The following is a 21,753-nucleotide window of genomic DNA, read 5'->3' on the forward strand; positions in this document are numbered from 1 at the left end:
CATAAGTAGGATCCTCGTTACTCCTGATCCCGAGACTCTTATTTTGAAATTGTGTTTCCTGAGACCGGAAAATCCGCTGACGTCGCAATGAGTGTACGAGCTCGACGCAAACATGGACACAAACAGTACAGCCAAGGTGTGAATATTGTCATTAATGTACATATTCACACGTTCTGCTGTCAGAATAAGTAATGACATGATTGTACATGGTAACTGCAGGTTAAAGATCAGGGCGGGGGGATTAATTCCACGAGATTCGTGGGAAAAATAGGCCAATGCGCAAGACGGCTCTTTGAACGAGTTAAAAAGTGCTTTTTTCAGCTTTATATAGTTAAAAAGTATGGACAGAATAATATTCCGAATATTTTAAAGGTCTTATAATATGTAAAAGTTCCATATTATTGATTTAATCATAACAATTAGATATTTTTCTATTGACGACTAACAGGCAATTATTAATATAGATATTATGTCAACTTCTCGTTTGTGTTGCAGCTTGAGTTTGCAGTGCAGATGACATGTGACAGCTGTGCCAATGCAGTGAAAGACGTTCTACACAGAGAACCAGGTGAGACGAACATGACATTTTGTTACGTGTTTGTGTCATATTGACTTTACATTAATAGTCATTCAAATAATTATTTTAAATACTTTTATAAATGTGTGTGTTTTAGGAGTGCAGTCAGTGCACATAGACCTGGCGAAAGAGGAGGTTTTGGTTGAAACTGCGCTCACCTCTTTGCAGGTCCAGAGCCTCATCGAAAGCACTGGCAGGCGTGCTGTGTTGAAGGGAATGGGCAGCTCAGAAACAGGTGGGTCTGCTGTCTTATGTACCTTGTCATGTTCTCTGTTTTATTTCAGTCGCTGCCCAAATATGTCACATTGTGTTCCTGTTTTGGTCAGGACAATGCAGCAGTTGTGAGGAAATAATGATGAATGTCACTAAAATGTTACTCTTTGAGGTACTTGGCCATCCTTAAAATAACTTAAACTAGCTTGAATTAGATATTTCTGGTTCACTTTGGTCACTTTGTAAGATTAGTCTACAATTCAGTATTATGTCCAAAGTGAGTGTCTTTAATGTTTCCAATTTCCAGCAGAGAACAACGGGGGAAAAATATTTATCATATGATTGCATGTATGTAGGAATTTTTCAATAGCTGGTTTTCGGAGTTCGTTATTCTCTCGAAACCATTGAAACATCATGACAGTTATGATTTTAAATATAAAACATAATTCAGTAACACAAAAAATGATCATAATAAAGATGATTATGTTCTTTACCTTGCATAAAGAATCATTTTAACATTGGAATGAATATGTTTGTATTTTATTGCATTTTCTGCTGAAAAACTCATTAACGTAACATGTCCAGCTATGTTTGAATACAAGATATGTTGTAATTTAAACAGTGTAAAACATTATCCTGAAAAACATAACTGGATGTTCTACTGGGCTAGATGTTCTTAAATGACAAAAAAGTTTTCATGACTATGATCTCATCCTCCGTAACATTTATAAAGAACTGTTTACACACACAGATCTTTAAGCTTCATTTTGTTTGAAGTAGTGCTGTCACGATTATGAAATTTGGCTGAAGATTAATTGTCTAATAAATAATTGCTATCATGGCGATGAATTGTCTGTTTTAAGGCTTTGACAATATAACCACTAATGACAATTAATTTATTCAATGAAGAAAATATATACTATAGAAATGTGAAAATGTTGTAAATAACTAATATTATTTCCTGTAGAGAGACCTTAAAGGAGTCATATGACACGGCTAAAACAAATATTATCGTTTGTTTTAGATGTAATGCAATGTGTATACACGATTTAAGGTTCAAAAACACTGTATTTTCCACATACCGTGCATGTTTGTATCTCCTCTTTGCCCCGCCTCTCTGAAACGTGCGGATTTTTACGAAGCTCTTCGCTCTGAAAAGCGAGGTGTGCTATGATTGGCCAGTTAACCAGTGTGTAGTGATTGGTCGAATACCTCAAGCGTGTGACGGAAATGTAACGCCTCTTACCATATTTGAAACATCAGGTTCCAAAGCAATTGTACTGACAGGTACGCCCACCTTACTTGCGTATACATTTGGGCGGTGTTAGTCAAATCATACCACGAACTGACGTAGATTTGTGGGGGTGTGGTTACACGAGGCGTTTCAGGCAGGTCTGGGTGAGCATTCGCTTTTAGATAGAATGCATCTTTTGTTCCGACACTTTCATTTTTGCAATTTTACGTGTCTAATACATGCATGGGCAACTTATAACACACCAAAGACACAGAAAAACACGTATTCGCGCCATATGACCCCTTTAAGAGAGAAGACTTGAGTCTTGAGCACTAAAACTAGATATGAGGGTCTTGCTGTGTAGATGCAGAAAGTCTGGAAACAAAACAAATCAACAAAAAAATACAAAGCTAGTATAACTCAAATGATGGAGAAATGTCGTTTGAATGTAAGAGTGAGTGCAGATCAAGGACGGTGGATGTAAAATGCAGCAGATACTGCAGATCACCCTCGTTTTCAAAGGATTCACAATAATTGCGGTTATCTGAAATAATTGCGATGACATATAATAATTGCAATGAGACGGTTATTTAATAATTGTGACAGCCCTATTTGAAGTAACACATCTTTCAGTACCTTACCAGGTTAACAGATTTCATGTTTCTCTAGATAAAAGTTTAATATTCTCTTGTCGTATGTGTACACAACAATACTGATTATCATAGGGATGTACTGTATCAATTCACCATGAGCCGGTCGAAAATCGATTATAATATGTGACAATTCAAGTCGGTTGAGATGTAAATGAATCGCAACACATGTGTTGAAAAGCAGGGGCCGCTGTGTTTACTGCAAACTTGGAAAACGTGGATATGCTGATATTTACATTCACATTTATGCTTTTGGCAGACGCTTTTATCCAAAGAGACTTACATTGCATTGTACTATACATTTGTTTCTAACTGCGTGCAATCCCTTGGGATCGAACCCCTGACCTTGGCTTTGCTAGCGCCATGCTCTAACCACTGAACCACAGGAAAGAGACTTTTAAGACTTTATTTAAGAGACTTTTGAATTATTCATTTTTTTCTATGATTTGAAATTTGTTTTAAAATTGCAGTTTAGTTTGTTATTTGACATAAAATATATTTTTATGTTACAAAGAAATGTGCAGCATTTGAAAAATAATAAAAGGCCATTTGTTCATTTCTAATTTGTCTCAACTCATTAAAAATAAATCTTGAATAAATCGTATCGTGAGATCAGTATCGTGAATCGCATCACATCGTGAGCTGAGTGAATCGTTACATCCCTATTAACATTTTCTTTAAACATTTACTTCATTAATGTCTAATTATGTATGATGAAGAACTTGGCATCATGGCTTTTTTAACATGCTATGGTATTGACATTTTTAGGCTGTTACGATAATGACTTTGAAAATGAATAAAAAAAATGTTCAGAAATGTGTTGAAACATGTCAGACCTTGTTTTTAATGCCTAATAAGGACATTTGTTGATGCAGGTATTTATCAAATTATGTCTGGCGTCTTGGAAATCAATATTTTCACCTAATTAAGAGCTTTTTCTAAATTAGTAGTGTGCCACAAGTTGGGCGTTTTTTATCTGTATCAGTATATGATGTGATTTTATGTGTTTTAGATCTGGGTTCTGCTGTGGCAATGTTAAGTGGGACAGGGCCAGTGCAGGGTGTTGTCCGTTTTCTGCAGCTGTCAAAAGATTGTTGTTTGATTGATGGGACGATTGACGGGTTGACACCTGGAGCACACGGCTTTCATGTGCATGAACTGGGGGATCTTACACAGGATTGCATAAGGTACCGTCACGCCTGGCCTTTCACTTTTTGATCTCAAGATAAGAAGATTTATACTTCAATTACAGCATGTTATAAAACATAGAGAGGCATGCAAGGCCTTTGTTTAGTAGGCCAGTGTCATCTTTACACGGGCAAGTTAAGACTGCTCTGGCTGCGTAAAATTCAATTGTTCATCGTTCATAATTACTTGTTTAGGTAAGAAAATATTTTATTAACATACAGTAATAAAACTGCACTTTTGTAAATGTGGTTGTGTTCAGCTGGGTTTTAAATTCCAGTATAAATTCATAAATGCAGCTTCAGATCATTTAGTTTAGTGTGACTTATTTTTTTCATGAAACACAAAAGGAGAGGCTGTATTAAATAAAAAAGGTGTTGTAAAACTTGTCCATTTTTCTCATATTCCAGTTCTTGAAGCCATATGAAACAGACAAAAATGTAGTTTTCTTGCGGAGTGTTTTAAAGGGGTCATATGACAGGGCTAAAACGAATATTATCGTTTGTTTTAGATGTAATGCAATGTGTATACACTGTATTTTCCACATACCGTGCATGCTTGTATCTCCTCTTTGCCCCGCCTCTCTGAAACCCCAATGTTTACATTTGAATATGATTATTATGTTCACAAAAAAATATTTGTGCTTTTTCTCTCACAGCTGTGGAGATCATTTCAATCCTTTCGCCAAGCAGCATGGAGCACCTCAGGACTCAGAGAGGGTACAGCTGTCTTCTCTATCTTTTACAACGAGAGTACATGATCTATTCTTTGCAGTTTCTTCATTGATATTCTCAGATGAACAGTTACCTCTGGAGTAAGAATCAATTTACAAAAAGTTTTGAATTATTTAGAATCAACTTTAAAAAAAAATTGGAAATTGTTTTAACTGCTTAAATTGTTTTTACTGCTTATTAATTGTACTCTTGATATTTTGGGTAGAGATACAGATATAATCGAAGAGTTAGAGTAATGCTGTAATAATTTATTTACACATGTCGGTCTGGTTTACAGCATCTGGGGGATCTGGGAAATATTACTGCTGGTCCTGATGGCAGAGCCTCATTCAGATTAGAAGACTCCCAAATAAAGGTAGCCAATTTAGTTGTCTTAGATGCAATGAAGGTGTGTGTATGTATTCTACTTCCATAGGTATAGTTCAAATGTAGTTCCTTTTGAACATAAATATGTAAAATATCCAAATGTACATATAAATATCATAAGTAATGATCTATAAGTTTGTTACTCTTACTAATCAGATACACTTCTCTTTACTTAGTCTGTAAAAAAGTGCACCAGGTTTGACATGCCACGTGTCTTGTGACCAGTTATATTGTGGTAAGAACACAGAAGTGTGAATAAGGTTTGATGCCATAGTTCAGGGGTGTCCAAAGTCGGTCCTAGAGGGCCGGTGTCCTGCAGAGTTTAGCTCCAACTTGGCTCAACACACCTGTCTGGAAGTTTCTAGTCTGCCTAGTGAGATCTTGATTAGCTGGTTTAGGTGTGTTTCATTATGGTTGAAACTAAACTTTGCAGAACAACGGCCCTCCAGGACCGACTTTGGACACCCCTGCCATAGGCCGTATTTTGCTTACTTATTGGCGGTTTGAAGAGTTATATAAGAGATACTAAATAAATAATTTACTCAACATCATGGTAATAATTTCTTTTTTTATATCATTTTGGACCTCCACATATTAAAGGGATGGTTCACTCAAAAATTAAAATCCTGTCATCTTGTTCCAAACCTGTATACATGTATTTGTTCAGCTAAACCAAGAAAGATATTTGGAAGAATGTCAGTAACCAAACCGCTCTCATCCCTATTTACTGCCATATTAGGGAAAATAAATACTATGGGAGTCAATGGGGGATGAGATCTGCTCGGTTACTGACATTATTTTTAGCAGAACAAAGAAATTTATTCAGGTTTGCAACAACTTGAGGGTGAGTAAATGACGACAGAATTTTCATTTTTGGATGAACTATCCCTTTAAATATGCCAAATGGGTTATAAGATTTTCAAGGGCCAACAGCCTTGATTACTCATACAGTGGCTTGAAGTTATTGGCATCCAACCTAGCAGAAATATGATTTTTGTGGTTCCACAGAGGCCAGACAGACATACTGGTTTGGACTGATGAAAAGAACTACTCTTTTAACACCAGAACATTCCCTCTGTTCACTGTTTGACAGGTGTGGGATGTGATTGGTCGATCTCTGGTGGTGGATTCTGGGGAGGACGATCTGGGGCGTGGGAGTCACCCACTGTCTAAAATAACAGGAAACTCTGGAGAGAGGTGAAATATTTTTACCACCTAGATGTAACATTATTACAGAAATAAAAATAAAAAGTGACTGAACTGTTGTAGGTGAATCAGCCTTTGTTGTTTTTTAAAAGCAATCTAGAGAGTTCATTTGCTTGTACTTCATGATCTTCAGTGGACCGTGTGTTTATCTAATAACACCCTCATTCTCTCTGACCCTCATTTCTCTGACAGGCTGGCTTGTGGAATCATTGCACGCTCTGCCGGGTTGTTTCAAAACCCCAAACAGATTTGTGCCTGTGATGGTGTAACTTTGTGGGAGGAGAGAGATCGACCCATTGCTGGGAAAGGACGCAAAGTCACTGACGCACCAGCAGCTCATCTTTAATGGAGTGAGGATGTGACCGTCCTGCACATTAGGGACTGCAAATGGGTGTGAAGTGCAGTGAAGGAAACAAGAGCAAGATGATTAGAGAGACCAAAATGCCATTTGTAGCAGTCGGACATACCTTCATTTATTACACGATCAGACCAGGTTCTGATTAATGACACAAATACAGAATCCATTTATAAATGTAAATGGATGGTGTGAACAATGACTAACGTTAATTTTGACAAAGATTTCCTTTACAAGGCATATGAAGTTACTGTTGTCCAATTTAACATGAATGAAACGTCTTCAGAACTAGAAACATATGTTAGAAACACTTGTTGCTAACATTTCTGTCGTTATTCAAAATATTCTGAATTACCATATCTAGTTTTTCAACATGTATTCAAGTAATTCTGTGAATTTTTACTGTATTCAAAAATCAAAATGGGTTAAACATTTTGATAACAAATTAAGATGAGATTAAAACTGAAACATTGAACTATTTCTGTGAGGCCATGTGTAAAATACGATAATCAGATGGCTATCTTAGATTATTCCGAAAGCACACAAGGAGCCATATAAATTTGGCATAAAACAGCACTTAAAAGAACTATATGGACACTTTAATACTTAACATTTGTTTAAGATGCATTTTTATTTATTCTGTATGATTTAGTCTAATAATGCTGCTCCAAAGTGCCATATACACAATGTTTTGTAATGTTTTCTGTTCCGATAATTGCATTTCTTTAAATAAAATCAACTATTAAAAATGATTGTTCGAATAGTTCGCCACTAACAAAAAGGATCATAATGCCAATTTTCTTTTTTATATGCTACTAAAGTAATACCATGGGTTTTGGTACAAGCACGATGTTAATACCGTGTTATTGGTTACGGCAGAACTCGGGCAATGTTTAAATGAATAATGTTACGGTGTCCGATTATTCATTACCATGGTATACTATAGTCCGTCATGTAAAGTCTAGTTTAATTCAGTTTTGTTACATTCTTGTTAACAAAAAAACGATGCATGATGTAGGAGCATCGTGTGTGTGTGTGTGTGTGTGTGAATGCATTAGCATGCGTTCATTCCTCCCTGCTGAAGAATGATGATAGCGTTTCTAAAGAACGGAAGTAGACCAACCATTTTGAAACCCCGCACCGCTTAGGTAAGATGGAAGATTTTTCCCTCTGTCTGCATGTTTATGTCCGAAAGAATTTATGAAATCATTCAGTAATATCAATAACAGACGGTTGTGTAAGAAGTACGGATGACACAGCTAAATCCGCGATGTGATTTGTAACGAAGCGCAGAGGTATTAGGGTGCAGGGACACCCTAAAATCCTTTACAAAATGAATCATAGTGCTTTCTGCTGGAAAGAATTAATGAGAAAGCCAGAAATCCATATAGAAAAACCGTGAGAATATACTGACCCGGTGTAAATCGTAAGCGCAGCCATTTACCGCAGCGATCGATAGTGTTGTGTAAACATCTGGTGTCATAAATGTAACATTCAGAGTAAATTCAGACACGCGTTACTCATGTTTGTGACGCCAGGCGGATATAAAGGAAACGCCGAGTCAGCGTTTTAAACGTATTTATAAACCACAGCAGTCGTTTAAAACAAATACACGCGAAATGTGAGATTTGCCAGGTTAAAGACTATATGTGATGTGTTTGTTTGTTTGTGTGTGTGTGTATGTTGTGTACCGTACTGTAACACCGAGGAAGTAAAAACGTGTTTACTCAGCGCGTGCACTGCGTCACCAGATTTCTGTGGCTTTGTGTCTACTCGTATTTCTCTTATTCGGAACAAATGTTTGCTCGACATTTTCCCTTTTGAGCAGCTTCGATTTATTTTGTTTTTACCTTTATGAAAAATAATCATGGTTTTATGTAAAAGTAGTAGCTAAACATTTTTGGCGGACTTATTTATACTTTGTATTACCATAGTATTACGGTAGATTTTATGGTTAAACTATATAGCGAGACAATGGTTGATTTGTGGTTACTATGGGTTTACTTCAAATACCGTAGTTAAACTGTGGGTACTGTAGTTCGGGAGTAATTTCATAAGGGATGTCCAGCCCTGTATAAAAACATGGTACATGAGTATAGCAATCATTCAGTCTGAAACGCTCTGCCATAATAATATGATAAATGTTTTTGTAAGCAAATATTTTTTCAGTGTTCCTTAAAATCCCATAAAATCAAAATTAAAGTTTTGTGGCTTTTAGTACGAGTATGTTAGCTTTAAGGTTATCCATAAGCTAGTGTGTTTAGAAAATCACATTTAGAAGATATTCAAAACCGACTGTCTATCATTTCTCCCAGTAAGAATCTACAATTTGGCTGACACAGTTCTGCACTTCAGCTTCTTATCAAATTTTCTGTCCAATCAAATGCTCTCTAGAATCTGATTATAAAAGCATTATAAAAGACGTCAGAGTTGCCTCTGAAACACGACACAAACGGTTAAACATTCACATTGTCTTGATTATAAACTGCACTGATGAGTAGGGATGGGTATCGTTATCTTAACGGTATTACTACTCTTATCGATACTGCTTATCGGTCCAGTACTTTAACGATATTCTTATCGGTACTTTTTGATATAAAGATATGTCTTCTTGGGGATGGACCAGCGGAATCAGAAGGAGTGGGTTGGTTTGCTGCATCTTAAAAACATTTCAAAATCTTTATAAGGGTAATTGAATTTTACTCTAAATAGTTATGTATTTGTGCATGTTTATTTTGTGTATACTGCACTGAATTATTTCAGTTCTCAGTGTAATAATAAACACATATAGGCTGATTAATTTTTTTAAATAGTTAATAGAAAATAAATTAAATGTGTAATTTCCTTTCACCCATGTGGAATTATCATAGTTTTAAGGTTATGGAAACCAGTTAGATCGAATTTACAGTTGTTTTAAAAAGGGTGAATTGCATTAGCATATATTATGTTGAGAATGTCAGAGTTCAAGTAACATCTGTTAGCATTCAGCATACCTGACATAGACGTAGGCATCAAGAGATAAACTAGGGCTAAGCAGTCAAAAACAGTGCACCTCTCTGTCTGTACATGATGCACTTTTGACAGGGGCTTTTACTTGTGTTTCCACCCTTACAAGCAAAGGTTTTGTTGCACTTGTGGCAACTTTGGTAAAGTGTAACCACACTTTTGAACGTTTAGTTCTCCCTGCCATCTCGCGAATTAAGAGCGTTTCCCTTTCGAGAGAGGTCTCTCAACATTGCGTGAAACACTAGGGGAATCCCCTTCTCTAAACCTTACTGAAACCTTATTGAATAACGCCAGTAGAAATGAAAATGTAACTGGCCAATGTGGTCCAAGACGGCACTTAGGGGCGTGGTCGCCACCCCTATATATTACACCGTCTGGACCACATAACCTCAGAATCTTTCTCCTTTACTTACCTTCGCGTGCTGTTGAGGATACACCCAGGAGAAGAGGAAGAGCTAGGATACTACTACTCGTGTGTTCCAGCATTCCTGTGTTTCCTTATGTTCCGGGCCCATCGACCCATAGGACACGCATGCTCACTGCGTACTCTGCCTGGGTCTGGCCCATGCGGAGGCGGCTCTCTCCGATTCTACTGCCCACACTGCGAGTACCTTCCGGTGCGGGTGTCAAAAGCTCGGAGAGTCGCCGCCCTCGGAGATTTTGTTAGGCAGCATCCTGTCGCTGTCGGGACTGTCACCCCTCCCCCCCGGGGAAATGGAGTGCTGGACCGCCATCAGCGCCGGTCTTCTTCGGCGATTAGAGTCCTGTTTGGCTCGTCAGGGATGAGCGCATGTCGCTGGCAGCTTCCGACAGAGACCTGTCTTGAGTCTGAGAGGGAGCGAGCAGAGTGTGATGCCCCCATGCGCTTCACGTAGAGCTCTTCTGTGTCCTCACCTAGGCTGTGCGAGACCTCGGCCTCGAGGGACTCCCCCGAGGAGTCGACGAGGAGTAAGCTGGCCACCTGGTTTCTGCAGCCGCCACAGCGCCCTAAAGAAACGACCGCCCTTTTCTCGATGTTCACGAGGAGGTCGTGATGCGCTTCAGGATCGGCCATCTTCACCTTGGTAGGTGGGGCCCTTTCCCATAGGTTTTGGTGGCATGCTGTGTCAGCACATGTTGTGATTATTCTTTCACATGGGCACCGTTCAAAATGGCGATGAGCCTTTTCACGCACGTGCTACATGCATTTGTGAGACGTCCCCTGTAGGACGGTGGTAAGAGCAGTTCAAAAACCATCTTAACCATCACTTCCCATGTCCAAAGTACACCGTAATGTGTTTTACGTGTGCGCTATATTTTATATTATACGGATGTGAAGCGTCTATAATACCTGTGTAAATCCTTTTGGCTTAAAGGGTGCAGGCTTTCCACCAAGTGGCTTGCGATGCTTCCATGGAAGCAACGCTGCCCATGTGACTGTATGTGTGTGCGCGTATCGGACCCCAGGAGATAGTGCTGAGTGGTGTGTGACCTGAGGGTGGTGCTGGTTTGGTGCTGTTCAGCTGTATATGTGCAGCCTCACTATCTGTTGTTCTTTGCCTCCAGCTCGTGGCGCCGCCGTCCAGAGTTACGGCTTCGCAATGTTTTCTCGCCCTAAGTCGACTGATAGTCACCATCCTGTCCCAGACCTTGCCCATCATTGCGCGCTTATTATGCGCCTCCTCACTACTAATAGGTCCTTGCTTTTTGCATTCTATCATATGTGTGGCATATCCAGACAGCCCCTTATATCAGGTGCTTTTGGCGGTTCACAGATCGTCATACGGGTTATTGTACCCCAACTGAGCCATATATTTGTTTTAATCCAGACAACCCCTCGTCGTAGGTGTTTTCTGTGATTCATGTGACCATTCTGAATGTGAACTGATTCGGAGAGCGAATGTATTCGCGTCCCTATTATTTTGACACGTGGCGGAATTTTGCGGCGGTGCTGCCCTATCAGCAGCCGCTCGAGCCCACGTTTGCTACACAGCTGGTACCGCATGTTTGCCGTTGCTCTGTGTAATGCTTGTAGGACAGCTGGATACAGAGCTAGCCACGCCGGTTTCTGCTCTTAGCGCTGTGGCTAAGAGCCGCTGGCTTGATATGCTTAAACCGTTTCCCACATACGAGCTTACCACTTGTATAAGATGTCTGCCTTGTGCGAGCGGTCGCGTTGTGTTACTACCACTTGTGGACAGTTGTCTCTGTCTTCTTTGTGTGCTCGGTTTACTGCCCTTATCATGTGTGCCATTATAGCACTGGTCGAGCGCCGTTCGCTTGATTTTGAGCTCTCTGTGCTGTCGATTGGCCCATTAGTGAAATGTGCCGAACAGCCGCAAGTGCAGTGTCTTGCTGTGGGGAGCATAAAGCATGTTTGTTCACAAGGGTGTAAACATATGATCACGCTCTCCAGACTCAGTCTCGGTTCGAGCTCATCTGTGAAGTAGGGCTGTCGATAAACCAACGATAAATATCACGTGATTTATGCACAGCTTTTGAGTGAAGTATGGGAAAATGCTGCTGCATCCGCCAGAGGGCGCTCTCGTGCAGAAACTCCAAATACGCACTGCAGAAGAAGACCATAACATGTTCTAGAATCTAGGAAATGCCTATGGACATCTTTTTATCACTGTTACTCAAGTCTCATCAGGTATTTTTATGTTAATAAAGTATATTTATAATGATCATGTTTGACGGGTGTTGCTTTTTCAAATGCACATTATAAGCGACTCAAACACGCACTGCTTTTAGATCGAGCAGCATTTCCTACTGATCCCAGAGATGTGCTTCCCGGACAAGCTACGCATTAAAAAAAATATCGACACATTGCATATCGCAGCCAGCTCGATTACAAAAGGATTGTGGTATCGCGATAAAGTATCGTGCAGCCCTACCGTGAAGGTTCACGTGGGCTACTGAGGTCTGCTCGCGATGGAGGAGATCGCGCACTGCGTTTATTTTTATCCCTGTCACGAGGCCACCTGTAGGGGATGTGCTAATAGTACTCTAGCCGAGTGCCAGCTAGCCGTTTCCGTTTATACAAAATGGTTCCCCCTATCTGATAAAGTTCACCGCTTCTCTGGACTCGAATGAACACCCCAACTCCGAGTTGTACACTGGCATGTGTGGGTAGTGAGTAGGAACGAGGACTGGTCGCATTGTTGCGACACGTGTTGTTTACACGATGGAGCATTAGCCCCTCTAGGAGGTGTTTTCATGCTCTTAATTTGTGCGTGTATGGTACGTTATGAATGGCTACGACCCGGTGCACTGTCCCGTGCAGGGCTCAAGAGTGCGACCAGTTTGGTCGCACATGCGACCTAATTTCTCAATGGTGCGAAAAAAAGTCTCTGCGAAAGTCTCCCTGTGGTTCAACAACAGACACATTAGGCCCATATCGTGGTCTAAACCAATCAGAGATAGTGAAGGGCGGACCCCCCTCTGATTTGCCGTGGTCCAGATATTCCTGTACGTGTGTGTACGTTTGAAAATGCTGTGCTGCAGTCAGACAGAGAGAGGTGAGTAGCCTAGGGCTTTCAGATAAACAGAGTGGATGTAGCCGCGGATGATGAGAGAAGATGAAAAGAAGGATTGACAACTTTTTCGTTAAGAATGTTAAGTTAAGGCCTGATCCGTCCGAAAATCATAACCAATGCTCTGACACACTCGCACCGGTGCGACTGTCAAACTGATCAATATATAATTTTTGCGTATTATAAATTTAATGCGCAGAAGTGTTATATTGCGCAAGCTGCGCATTCAGTCACTCATTTTCGTCTCCCCTCCTTCAACCATTCACTTATCTATCAGTGCCCCGCCCCCAAAGACGTAATTCACGGGTTACGGGTAAGAGGCGAAGTACCGAAAGAGCAGACGAGTGAAGCGCTCAATCTTGTAACTTAAATAAATATGCAGAATACAAGAATTTCCCCTGCTAAGGTACAAAACAGCAAAGATAATGAAATGTGTTGCAAGTATTGTATGCATGTGAAGCTAATGCAGGAAACACGTGTTTTAGCTTTATGCACTAAACTATTGTATAAAGATCACTAACAATACTGCAAAGCATACAAAACGTTATACATCACGCTAAATACTATTTATTTGTAAGTTGCTATTGATAGAAGCCAAACGTGTATCAATGCAGCTTTCATGAAGAATAATCACTAAAAGCCTTCAGGTTTCGCGGGTTGTTTGAGATATGCGCACGCCCAGAGAGTCAGAGCACAAAATACTAAACGAAGTTCTCTTTCACGCCTTCTTACTCTGAAACGGACATATTAACACAAAATAACCTAAAAATTCCCATATTAACAAGAAACCTTGTAAAGGTATTCAGTTTGTTTCGTGACCAAACAGTTGGGAAACAAAACACGTGTTCCAGTATATTGCGCGAGCTCTTAAAGGGCCAGCAGCATAATAAAGATCTCTGTTTATAATGTTCATCAAACAACAACGGACGGGCCCAAAAACACTCACTGATATTAAAGGAATTGTGTTCTCTTATAGGAGTCGTTCACAACAAATAAAGGAAGAAAGTAGCTTTAAGAAAGATGTGCTTTAAATATGGTAAAGTGTTGAAAGAGAGTTTACATATACAATAAAAATAATTCAATCATAAACAACGATTTGTATTAATTTCTAATTGATTTATTAATGTATTAAACACATTTTAATGAAGTTTTAGTGATTCTTTTTTTCTTACCTCACCCCACAACTCTGGTGCTATCAAATTAATGGCTGGTGCCACCAACTGAATAACTTGGTAGCACCAGTGCCACCTCTCTCAAGTGTTAGTCTAGAGCCCTGCTTTCTTGTAGAATTGTGCTTCAAATAAAGAACTTTGTTGACCAGATTGTTAGTTAATCATTTACAAGTCAATATTTCCTATATGGACAGCGATTAAAAAAAAAGTGAACTTGTAAAACTGCGGTGTTAAATGTGATGAGGTCGAAAATTTGGGTGCACCTAACTTTTGTGCTGGTGCACCTAAGAAAAAAAGTTAGGCGCACCAGTGCAACCAGTGCAAAAAGTTAGTCTAGAGCCCTGCCGTGTCTGACATTTTAACGTTGGCCCTTATGACTGCGGTGGCGAGAGTGCTACAGCATACTGTTTCTAATATGGTTGTTGTCGCAGCTATCGCTGCTTTTTATGCATGAATGTTCAATAGGAAGCGCAATCTGGCATTCAGATCTGTGAGGGTAACAGAATGGCAGAGACCCTTCGCCCTCTGTCCTCTTCTCCGGCCTAAGATTTTGCTTTGAGAGTACTGGCTCTCCCTCTGGTCGATCCGATGCATGCGATCTGTTGAAGAGGCTTCAGCAATACCCCGCCTGTTTTTTGTGCATATGGGATTTACAACGCTTTCCGTGCAGGAGGTTGAATGTGATAGTGTCACACGCAGACCGCATGATTATGTGCCCATCACTCTAAATGCCATTTCGTGCGCAAATGGTATGTTCTCTACATTTCGCTCGAGCCGATGGCCTCGTCGGACGCCATTGCTCGCCATGCACCGTATATGTTTTGAGCTTGAGGGTTTACGTGACCGCTTCACGCAACGTTGACTATTAGCAGCTTGCTCGTGTGACTTGCAGGCAGTGCTCTGGGCGGCTTGTGCAGTGCTCTGCAGCAGCGTACTAGCTGTCTGACTATGCGTGTGTGTCAGCTTGGTCGTATAGGCGGTCAAGGGGGCGGTCCTACTCCCAACTATCACTCGCACGAGCCTGTGCTTTATGATTGCATGTTCAGGTTATGACTCGCGTGAGCCTGTGTCTTATACAGTATGTGGCCGTGTCCTTCACCGTCACTGTCTTTACTGCTTGGGGATGCAAACATACCAGGTTGTGCCTGTTTCTATCCTCACTATGTACACCGGTTGCCTCGGCCCTGTGTTATTTATTCTATATCGCTGGCTGCATGCCAGCGCTTAATATACAGGGTTTGTGTCTACCTTGCTCGGCCCTGGCACTTGCCGTTTTTATACTTGTTATTCTGCTATGTGTATTGCTACCCTGCTCAGTGTAGTGGCATAGCATTCCTGCAAACTATGGTGGTATGGTATCCCCCAGAGTTCTGAGTGTTTTGATTGGATCCCGTAGCAGAATGTGGTATCCAATCATCTTAGAGCCTATGTAAGGTGTGCGCTGTCAGTGGGAGTTGTGCTGTGTGCTGCTGCCAAGGGTTATGTGGTGCACGTTATGTGTTAGCTCTGCTAAAGTCGAGCTGTTTTTCGCTGTTCTCACGGCGTGATTAAACACATTGCCCACTGTGGTAGCTGAAGTGATGCATTTTGCCCGAACATAGAACCGTTTCTGATGGCTCCCGCTTGCGCGGCATGCAATGGACTTGATGCTCGTGCTTGCGGCTACGCTGATTGGCTGAGGGGGTTTCCCTCACACTTGCCTTGTGATTATGTTGGGAGAGCGCTGGGTTCCGCTCTTTGCTGCTCTCATGGCGTTATTTTAAACCATTCCCCTAGCGCTTCACGCAATGTTGAGAGACCTCTCTCGAAAGGGAACATCTCCGATTACTGTCGTAACCTCGGTTCCCTGAGAGGAGGGAACGAGACATTGCATAAACTGCCATGTTCACGTGCTCCGATTGTCGCGCTGTAATGTTCAGTCGTAAGATTCTGAGGTTATGTGGTCCAGACGGTGTAACATATAGGGGTGGCAACCACACCCCTAAGCGCCGTCTTGGACCACATTGGCCAGTTACATTTTCATTTCTACTGGCGTTATTCAATAAGGTTTCAGTAAGGTTTAGAGAAGGGGATTCCCCTAGCGTTACACGCAATGTCTCGTTCTCTCCTCTCAGGGAACCGAGGTTACGACAGTAACCGGAGATGCTTTCTTCTGTGCGGCTGTTCGTGTGTGTGTGTGCAGTGTGACACAAACTGCGCGACGTGTCGCCTCCCGCGCTCTGCTGGGAATAATGAATATGCATGCGCCAAAGACTAAATTCTTGGTGTTATTGAAAATTAGAAGGTGTTATTGAAAATGAGAAACTATTGTTATAACGTTAATGTAGCAATAACATATGTGACCCTGGACAACAAAACCAGTCTTATGGGTCAATTTTTCGAAATTGAGATTTTTACAAAATGTGAAAGCTGAATAAATAAGCTTTCTATAGATATATGAGTTGTTAGAATAGGACAATATCTGGCTGAGATACAACAGTTTAAAACTCTGGAATCTGAGAGCGCAAAAAAATCAAATTATTGAGAAAATGGCCTTTGAAGTTGTTAATCAGGGGCACTGTGGCAGACCATCCACTCACAAAAATAAAGTTTTTATATATTTAAGGTAGGAAATTTACAAAATATCTTCATGGAACATGATCTTTTCTTAATATCCTAATGATTTTTGGCATAAAAGAAAAATCGATAATTTTGACGTTCCTGTGCTACTTAAGACTGGTTTTGTGATCCAGGGTCACATATAAGATTTTTTTCCTGAGGACCGAAAGCAGAACCGATAAGGGCGGAGCTTATCGATGCTCCGGTCTTTCATAATTTTGCCCTGGGACCCATTTAATACTGGGTTTTGGTAACCATCCCTACTGATGAGAACAATATCAATTGGATATCTAAATTGGAAACTAGATTTTTACACAACTGGTGCTGTCACAAGGTGTCAAATGCAGCTTTGCCCTGCTGTGACCTAGACAAAGCACTATTGGTTGTTTTGAAAATGGGAGGAGCTACTTGTTTCCTGTTTTTAGTTTTAATTATTTTTATGTACTTTAATGTGCCCTATAGTGTTTGGCGATATGCTTCATACTCAGATCGTTCTATCGCCAGCCCGTGAGATCAACGATACACTACAGTATGGGGGGACGGGCAATTTACACATTTATCTATAATAAGCCGGATGTGAAAAAACAGAAAACAAAGCCGCATTACTTTAATGGCAAACATGGCTAGAAAATACCAGTGTGTGGCTGCAATTAGGATTCTATCCAAGTATGAGTTCAGTGCAGCTGGCAACATTTTACTTCCCACTGTAACCTTTTAACCAGAGAAAGTAAACTGTTGCTGCAAATCAATGTCATTAATCCAGAAGCATAATTGATGACCGTGTGCGCCATACATTACTTGCATGCAAGTAAACGGGAACCACTCCCGCTCTCATTAGAACCCCTCACACACATCACAACCTCTCTCACATGAAAACTCAGATCCCACACATAACAAGCTCTCTTGTGCAAGGGGGGGGGTGCAATGCACGTTTGTGATATTAATTTGCAGCAGTCATTCGCAAACAAGCCAACTATCGTCTAAGGAATCAGTTATCACTAAAATGACTGACTATTGCCGATACACAATACTAGCATTTATCGGAATAACCCTAGTGCCCTACCTACTTTTCAAATCATTCTTCCTTGTCCGGTATGTCGTTTAATTAATTTTTTTCTTCTTCCCAGCACAATGGATAAGGGCCAAACGGTTAAGCTCTTTGTAGGGAACTTGGCCCTGGACACCACGCAAGAAGAACTGTCAGCCATCTTTGAGGCGTATGGCCAGGTGGTTAGCTGCAGCGTCTTAAGACAGTTCGCCTTTGTACACCTGCAAGGAGAGGGTGCAGCCGAACGTGCCATCCGGGAGCTCAATGGCCGAGAGTTTAAAGGTCGTAACATTGTGGTGGAGGAGTCCCGAGGACGCCCGCTCCACTCAACAAAGGTGTTTGTGGGTAATCTGAGTAGTATGTGCACAACAGAAGACCTCCAGGAGCTGTTCCAGACCTTTGGGAAAGTTTTGGAGTGTGACAAAGTAAAAGGTAAGAGAGCTTGCTGAATATTTACAGTATTTGAGTATTTTAATTGAGCAGATGCACATAGAATCCTATGTACTGTAAAATCCAACTTCCACTAGCTAAACATAACAAGGTGGTCTTCTTATACAGGTTATGCCTTTGTTCACATGGAGAACAAGGAAGACGCATTGCAGGCTATCGAGGCTTTGCATGGGACCTCTTTCAAAGGTCGACCACTATCTGTGGAGCTTTCGAAAGTGCAGCCAAGTAAGCAAGCCCCTACCGGTAAGATACCATGCGTAAGCTGTGGCAAACAAGGTCACTATGCAGGCGAATGCCCAGCTGGAAAGCCCACCATGGAGCAATATCAAAGCCAAGCAGCCGTGCTAGCTGCTGCTGCCGCCGCAGCTGCCGGTCTACCGCTGCAGGTCCAACAGAGTGTCCACAACTCTGTATACAACACCACTACCTTTGACCCAACTTATGCTGCACTAACTGGACTGACAGCTGCTGGTGCAAGGGCGGAAGGGGGAACAGCGGTGGCACCGGCCGTCTACGGAGCACTAGCTAGTCAAGTGTATGGAACGGTTGCCAATCAGCTGTATAGCGGGACGGTTGCAAATCAGGCACTAAACACCAGCGCTGCTGCTGCAGCACAGATATATGGCTCTGTTAACCCAGCTCTGTATGGGCATGTGACAAGTGGTGCCATTGCAGCCGCTGCAGCAGCATACGGTCCACAGGTTTACACTCCCGCGGTAGGTAATCCAGTGTACCTAAGCATGGAGGTACCGGCAGGTGCCACTGCTGCTGTTAACCCGGCCTATACAGTAGCACAGGCTCTCTACACTGCTTCCCCAGCTTACGGAGCTCTGGGAGCAGCTGATCCAACAGCAATCTTCGAAGCAGCGAGGGCTCACTACTTTGCACAAGGGCAGCAGGTGCTAGCTGAGCAGCAACAGAATAGCTCAAAGTCAGGAGAGAGGGACAGGAGTCCACTAAGAAGATCCGCACCTCTGTTGCCAGACCCTGTCATGAAACCATTTATGTACCAGAGGGTTAAACGCAGAGCCTTGCTGCCTACGCCTGCGGGTCGAGAGGAAGCTGCAGCGCAGGAGGACGACCCTGTAGCCAGGTACATTTCCTGTTATTTAATACTAAAAGATAAAGCTAAGTTTATTTGGTTCAGCTCATATTGTACAAAATTGAACACAATTCATGAAATAATTTAATGTCTCAATTGCTTCAGTACTGATTTACTATTGGGTGCTCTGTGTCCGTGTGTCTGTGTGCAAATGTGTCTTTTGTGTTTCTCTCCCTGTCTAATGGTATTCGTGTTTGTATATGCGTGTCTATGTGATTTTCTTTACTCTTTCCCTGTCTGTGTGGATGTGCATGTGTGTTTCTTCTCCTCCGTCTCTCTCAGATACTACGCTGAATACTACCAGCAGTACCAGCAGCTGCAGCAGTACCATCAGCTGCAGCAGTACCAACAGTATCAGTATGCCTACCCACCTCCCAACCCCCTCGCAGCGATGCCCGGCCTATCCACCCTGCCTGGTGTGCCCGCTCAGCAGGTGGCAACCCTCGACTCCCTCAGGCCAGTGCTGCCCGCCGCCCCCGTGCCTGCCGCTGCCGCCATCGCCATGGCAACTCCCCGCGTGTATGAGCCTCCGCCGATTCCGCCGTCGCACAAGGAGCCCCTTCTCCGCCGCCCCGAACTTGCCCTACACACCCCTGAAACACCCTTCCGATAGTGTGCTCCACGTCCTCTCTGCCTCTCCTTTCCTTGTGCTGCGCGCGTGTGTGTGTCAGAAATAAACCACAAGTGTATGTTTATTAAGTGTGTGTGTGCGGCTATAGGTTTACGATGGTGGGCATGTTGGTTTTAACTATAGACTGGAATCTCTAACCTTGGTTCTGATCACACACCCGATGTAGTCAGGGCTGAAAAAGGGAAACTGCATGTTATCATTCCTGCACACTTAACCAATGGAACGCATCAATGGTCAGTTTTATGAAATAAGGGAATAGTTCAGCCGATATCAAGAAATATTTTCTCACCCTCAATCATTTCAACCCTCATGTTTTTTTTTTATTCTTTTGTAAAATCAGCAGCATAAACGGAATGTCTGAGCTTTGTTCACATAACGGGAATGTTGAAGGTGATTTATATTTACAACTCCTAACATAACTCCTAGTAAACTGCACAAGTCATATTGATGACTTTATGAATTTTTGACTTCCTTATTGCAACTTTGCCATATAAATCACAATTGACTTTCATCGTATGTAAAAGCGGAGCTCAGACAATTTTCTGTGTAACACGAAATATGGGACACAAAAAATAATATGGGATCTGAATTTATATGTGGGTGAGTGAATAAAGATCAGTCTATTGGTTGAACGTTTCTTTGAATTCTATTGCCATTTAGTTTTAAGGGGTAGATTAGACATGAAGCTTTTTAACTTTTTTATTCATAAGTGTTTGTAATCTATGAATGATATTGTACTTGATATTTTTAAATATGGTTTAATCTAGTTATGTGAACCTAATCTGTTTACGTATTCATATCGTTTTGAAAAATTCGATTTCAATACATGTCAAAAGCATTTCAATAAGTTGAATGTACGTTTACTCCAAAGGTGTGTGAAGTGTAGGACCAGGGTTGGACAAAGTTTTACATGTCTTTGTGTGCGTTTCTTGTTTTTTTCTGGGATTGTGGCGTAGCGTGTATGCTTTCCGTTGGTTGTCACGACAGGAACGCACACGTGTACACACGCACAGGGAAACAACCTCGATTCACACGCACATGCATACACATCCCTTACACCCCAGATGGGAGAAAACCTTAGTGATGACCTTAAACCCGCCCCTTCCATCCCTGTCCACCCCCATCCTGAAAGCTGAAAGACACTGTGACTTCTCTCCCCTCCTACTTTAATGTAGCTACTTCCATAGACATGATGATGTACGGAAACCAGAAAAGGTGTAGCTAGTCAGCTTTTGCTGGGATTGGCCATCTGGCCGGTCTGTCTTATGGGAGTGTCTATACGCTCACTGACTTAACTGCCATGATACATTGCAGAATCTGTTTTTGTAAACGTGTTTTATTAATGATATCATGTTTTTATAAACAGTGGTAAGGGACTCAAATATCCATTTAAAGAAACATATTTTTTTGTTTACAGCTGCAAGAGCAAAGACATACTTTCTTGTAGCTTTTTCACAATGATTGTGTATAGTCAAAATTCTTTCATTTTTTCTAGAAAAAGCAAAAACAGCCAAATTTATAAGTAGCCTGATGATTCTTATGCCTTAGTAGTGAAATGTTTTAAAGATTTGCTGTTTTTTAATGTGTTCTCCTAATGTGAAACTGGTTTAAGGCTACACAGAAGTGCTGTATATTCTGTGGTGCTGTGATTTGGGATTAAATGAATTGGGAGAATCCTATCAGTTTCTTTCAGTCTTCCTGCTCATTTCGC

The 21,753-nt window shown here is 41.4% G+C and overlaps 2 protein-coding genes across 2 annotated transcripts; both read left to right on the top strand.

Moving 5' to 3' along the window:
* The first annotated feature begins 59 nt into the window (after nucleotides 1–59).
* On the top strand, nucleotides 60–7,281 carry LOC130570363 (copper chaperone for superoxide dismutase). The gene is made up of 8 exons (XM_057360674.1): nucleotides 60–136; nucleotides 496–568; nucleotides 675–812; nucleotides 3,687–3,861; nucleotides 4,518–4,578; nucleotides 4,871–4,948; nucleotides 6,053–6,156; nucleotides 6,358–7,281. The coding sequence occupies exons 1-8, from the start codon at nucleotides 113–115 to the stop codon at nucleotides 6,509–6,511; spliced, it is 807 nt and encodes a 268-aa protein (XP_057216657.1). The 5' UTR covers nucleotides 60–112; the 3' UTR covers nucleotides 6,512–7,281.
* Nucleotides 7,282–7,536: 255 nt separating this feature from the next.
* Nucleotides 7,537–21,724, top strand: rbm14b (RNA binding motif protein 14b). Its single transcript, XM_057360560.1, has 4 exons — nucleotides 7,537–7,668; nucleotides 17,939–18,291; nucleotides 18,418–19,402; nucleotides 19,694–21,724. Exons 2-4 carry the CDS (start codon nucleotides 17,943–17,945, stop codon nucleotides 20,022–20,024), a joined length of 1,665 nt encoding a protein of 554 aa, XP_057216543.1. The 5' UTR covers nucleotides 7,537–7,668; nucleotides 17,939–17,942; the 3' UTR covers nucleotides 20,025–21,724.
* Nucleotides 21,725–21,753: the final 29 nt, after the last annotated feature.

This window comes from Triplophysa rosa, linkage group LG1 (genome assembly GCF_024868665.1).
Source record: "Triplophysa rosa linkage group LG1, Trosa_1v2, whole genome shotgun sequence".
Lineage (NCBI taxonomy): Eukaryota > Metazoa > Chordata > Actinopteri > Cypriniformes > Nemacheilidae > Triplophysa > Triplophysa rosa.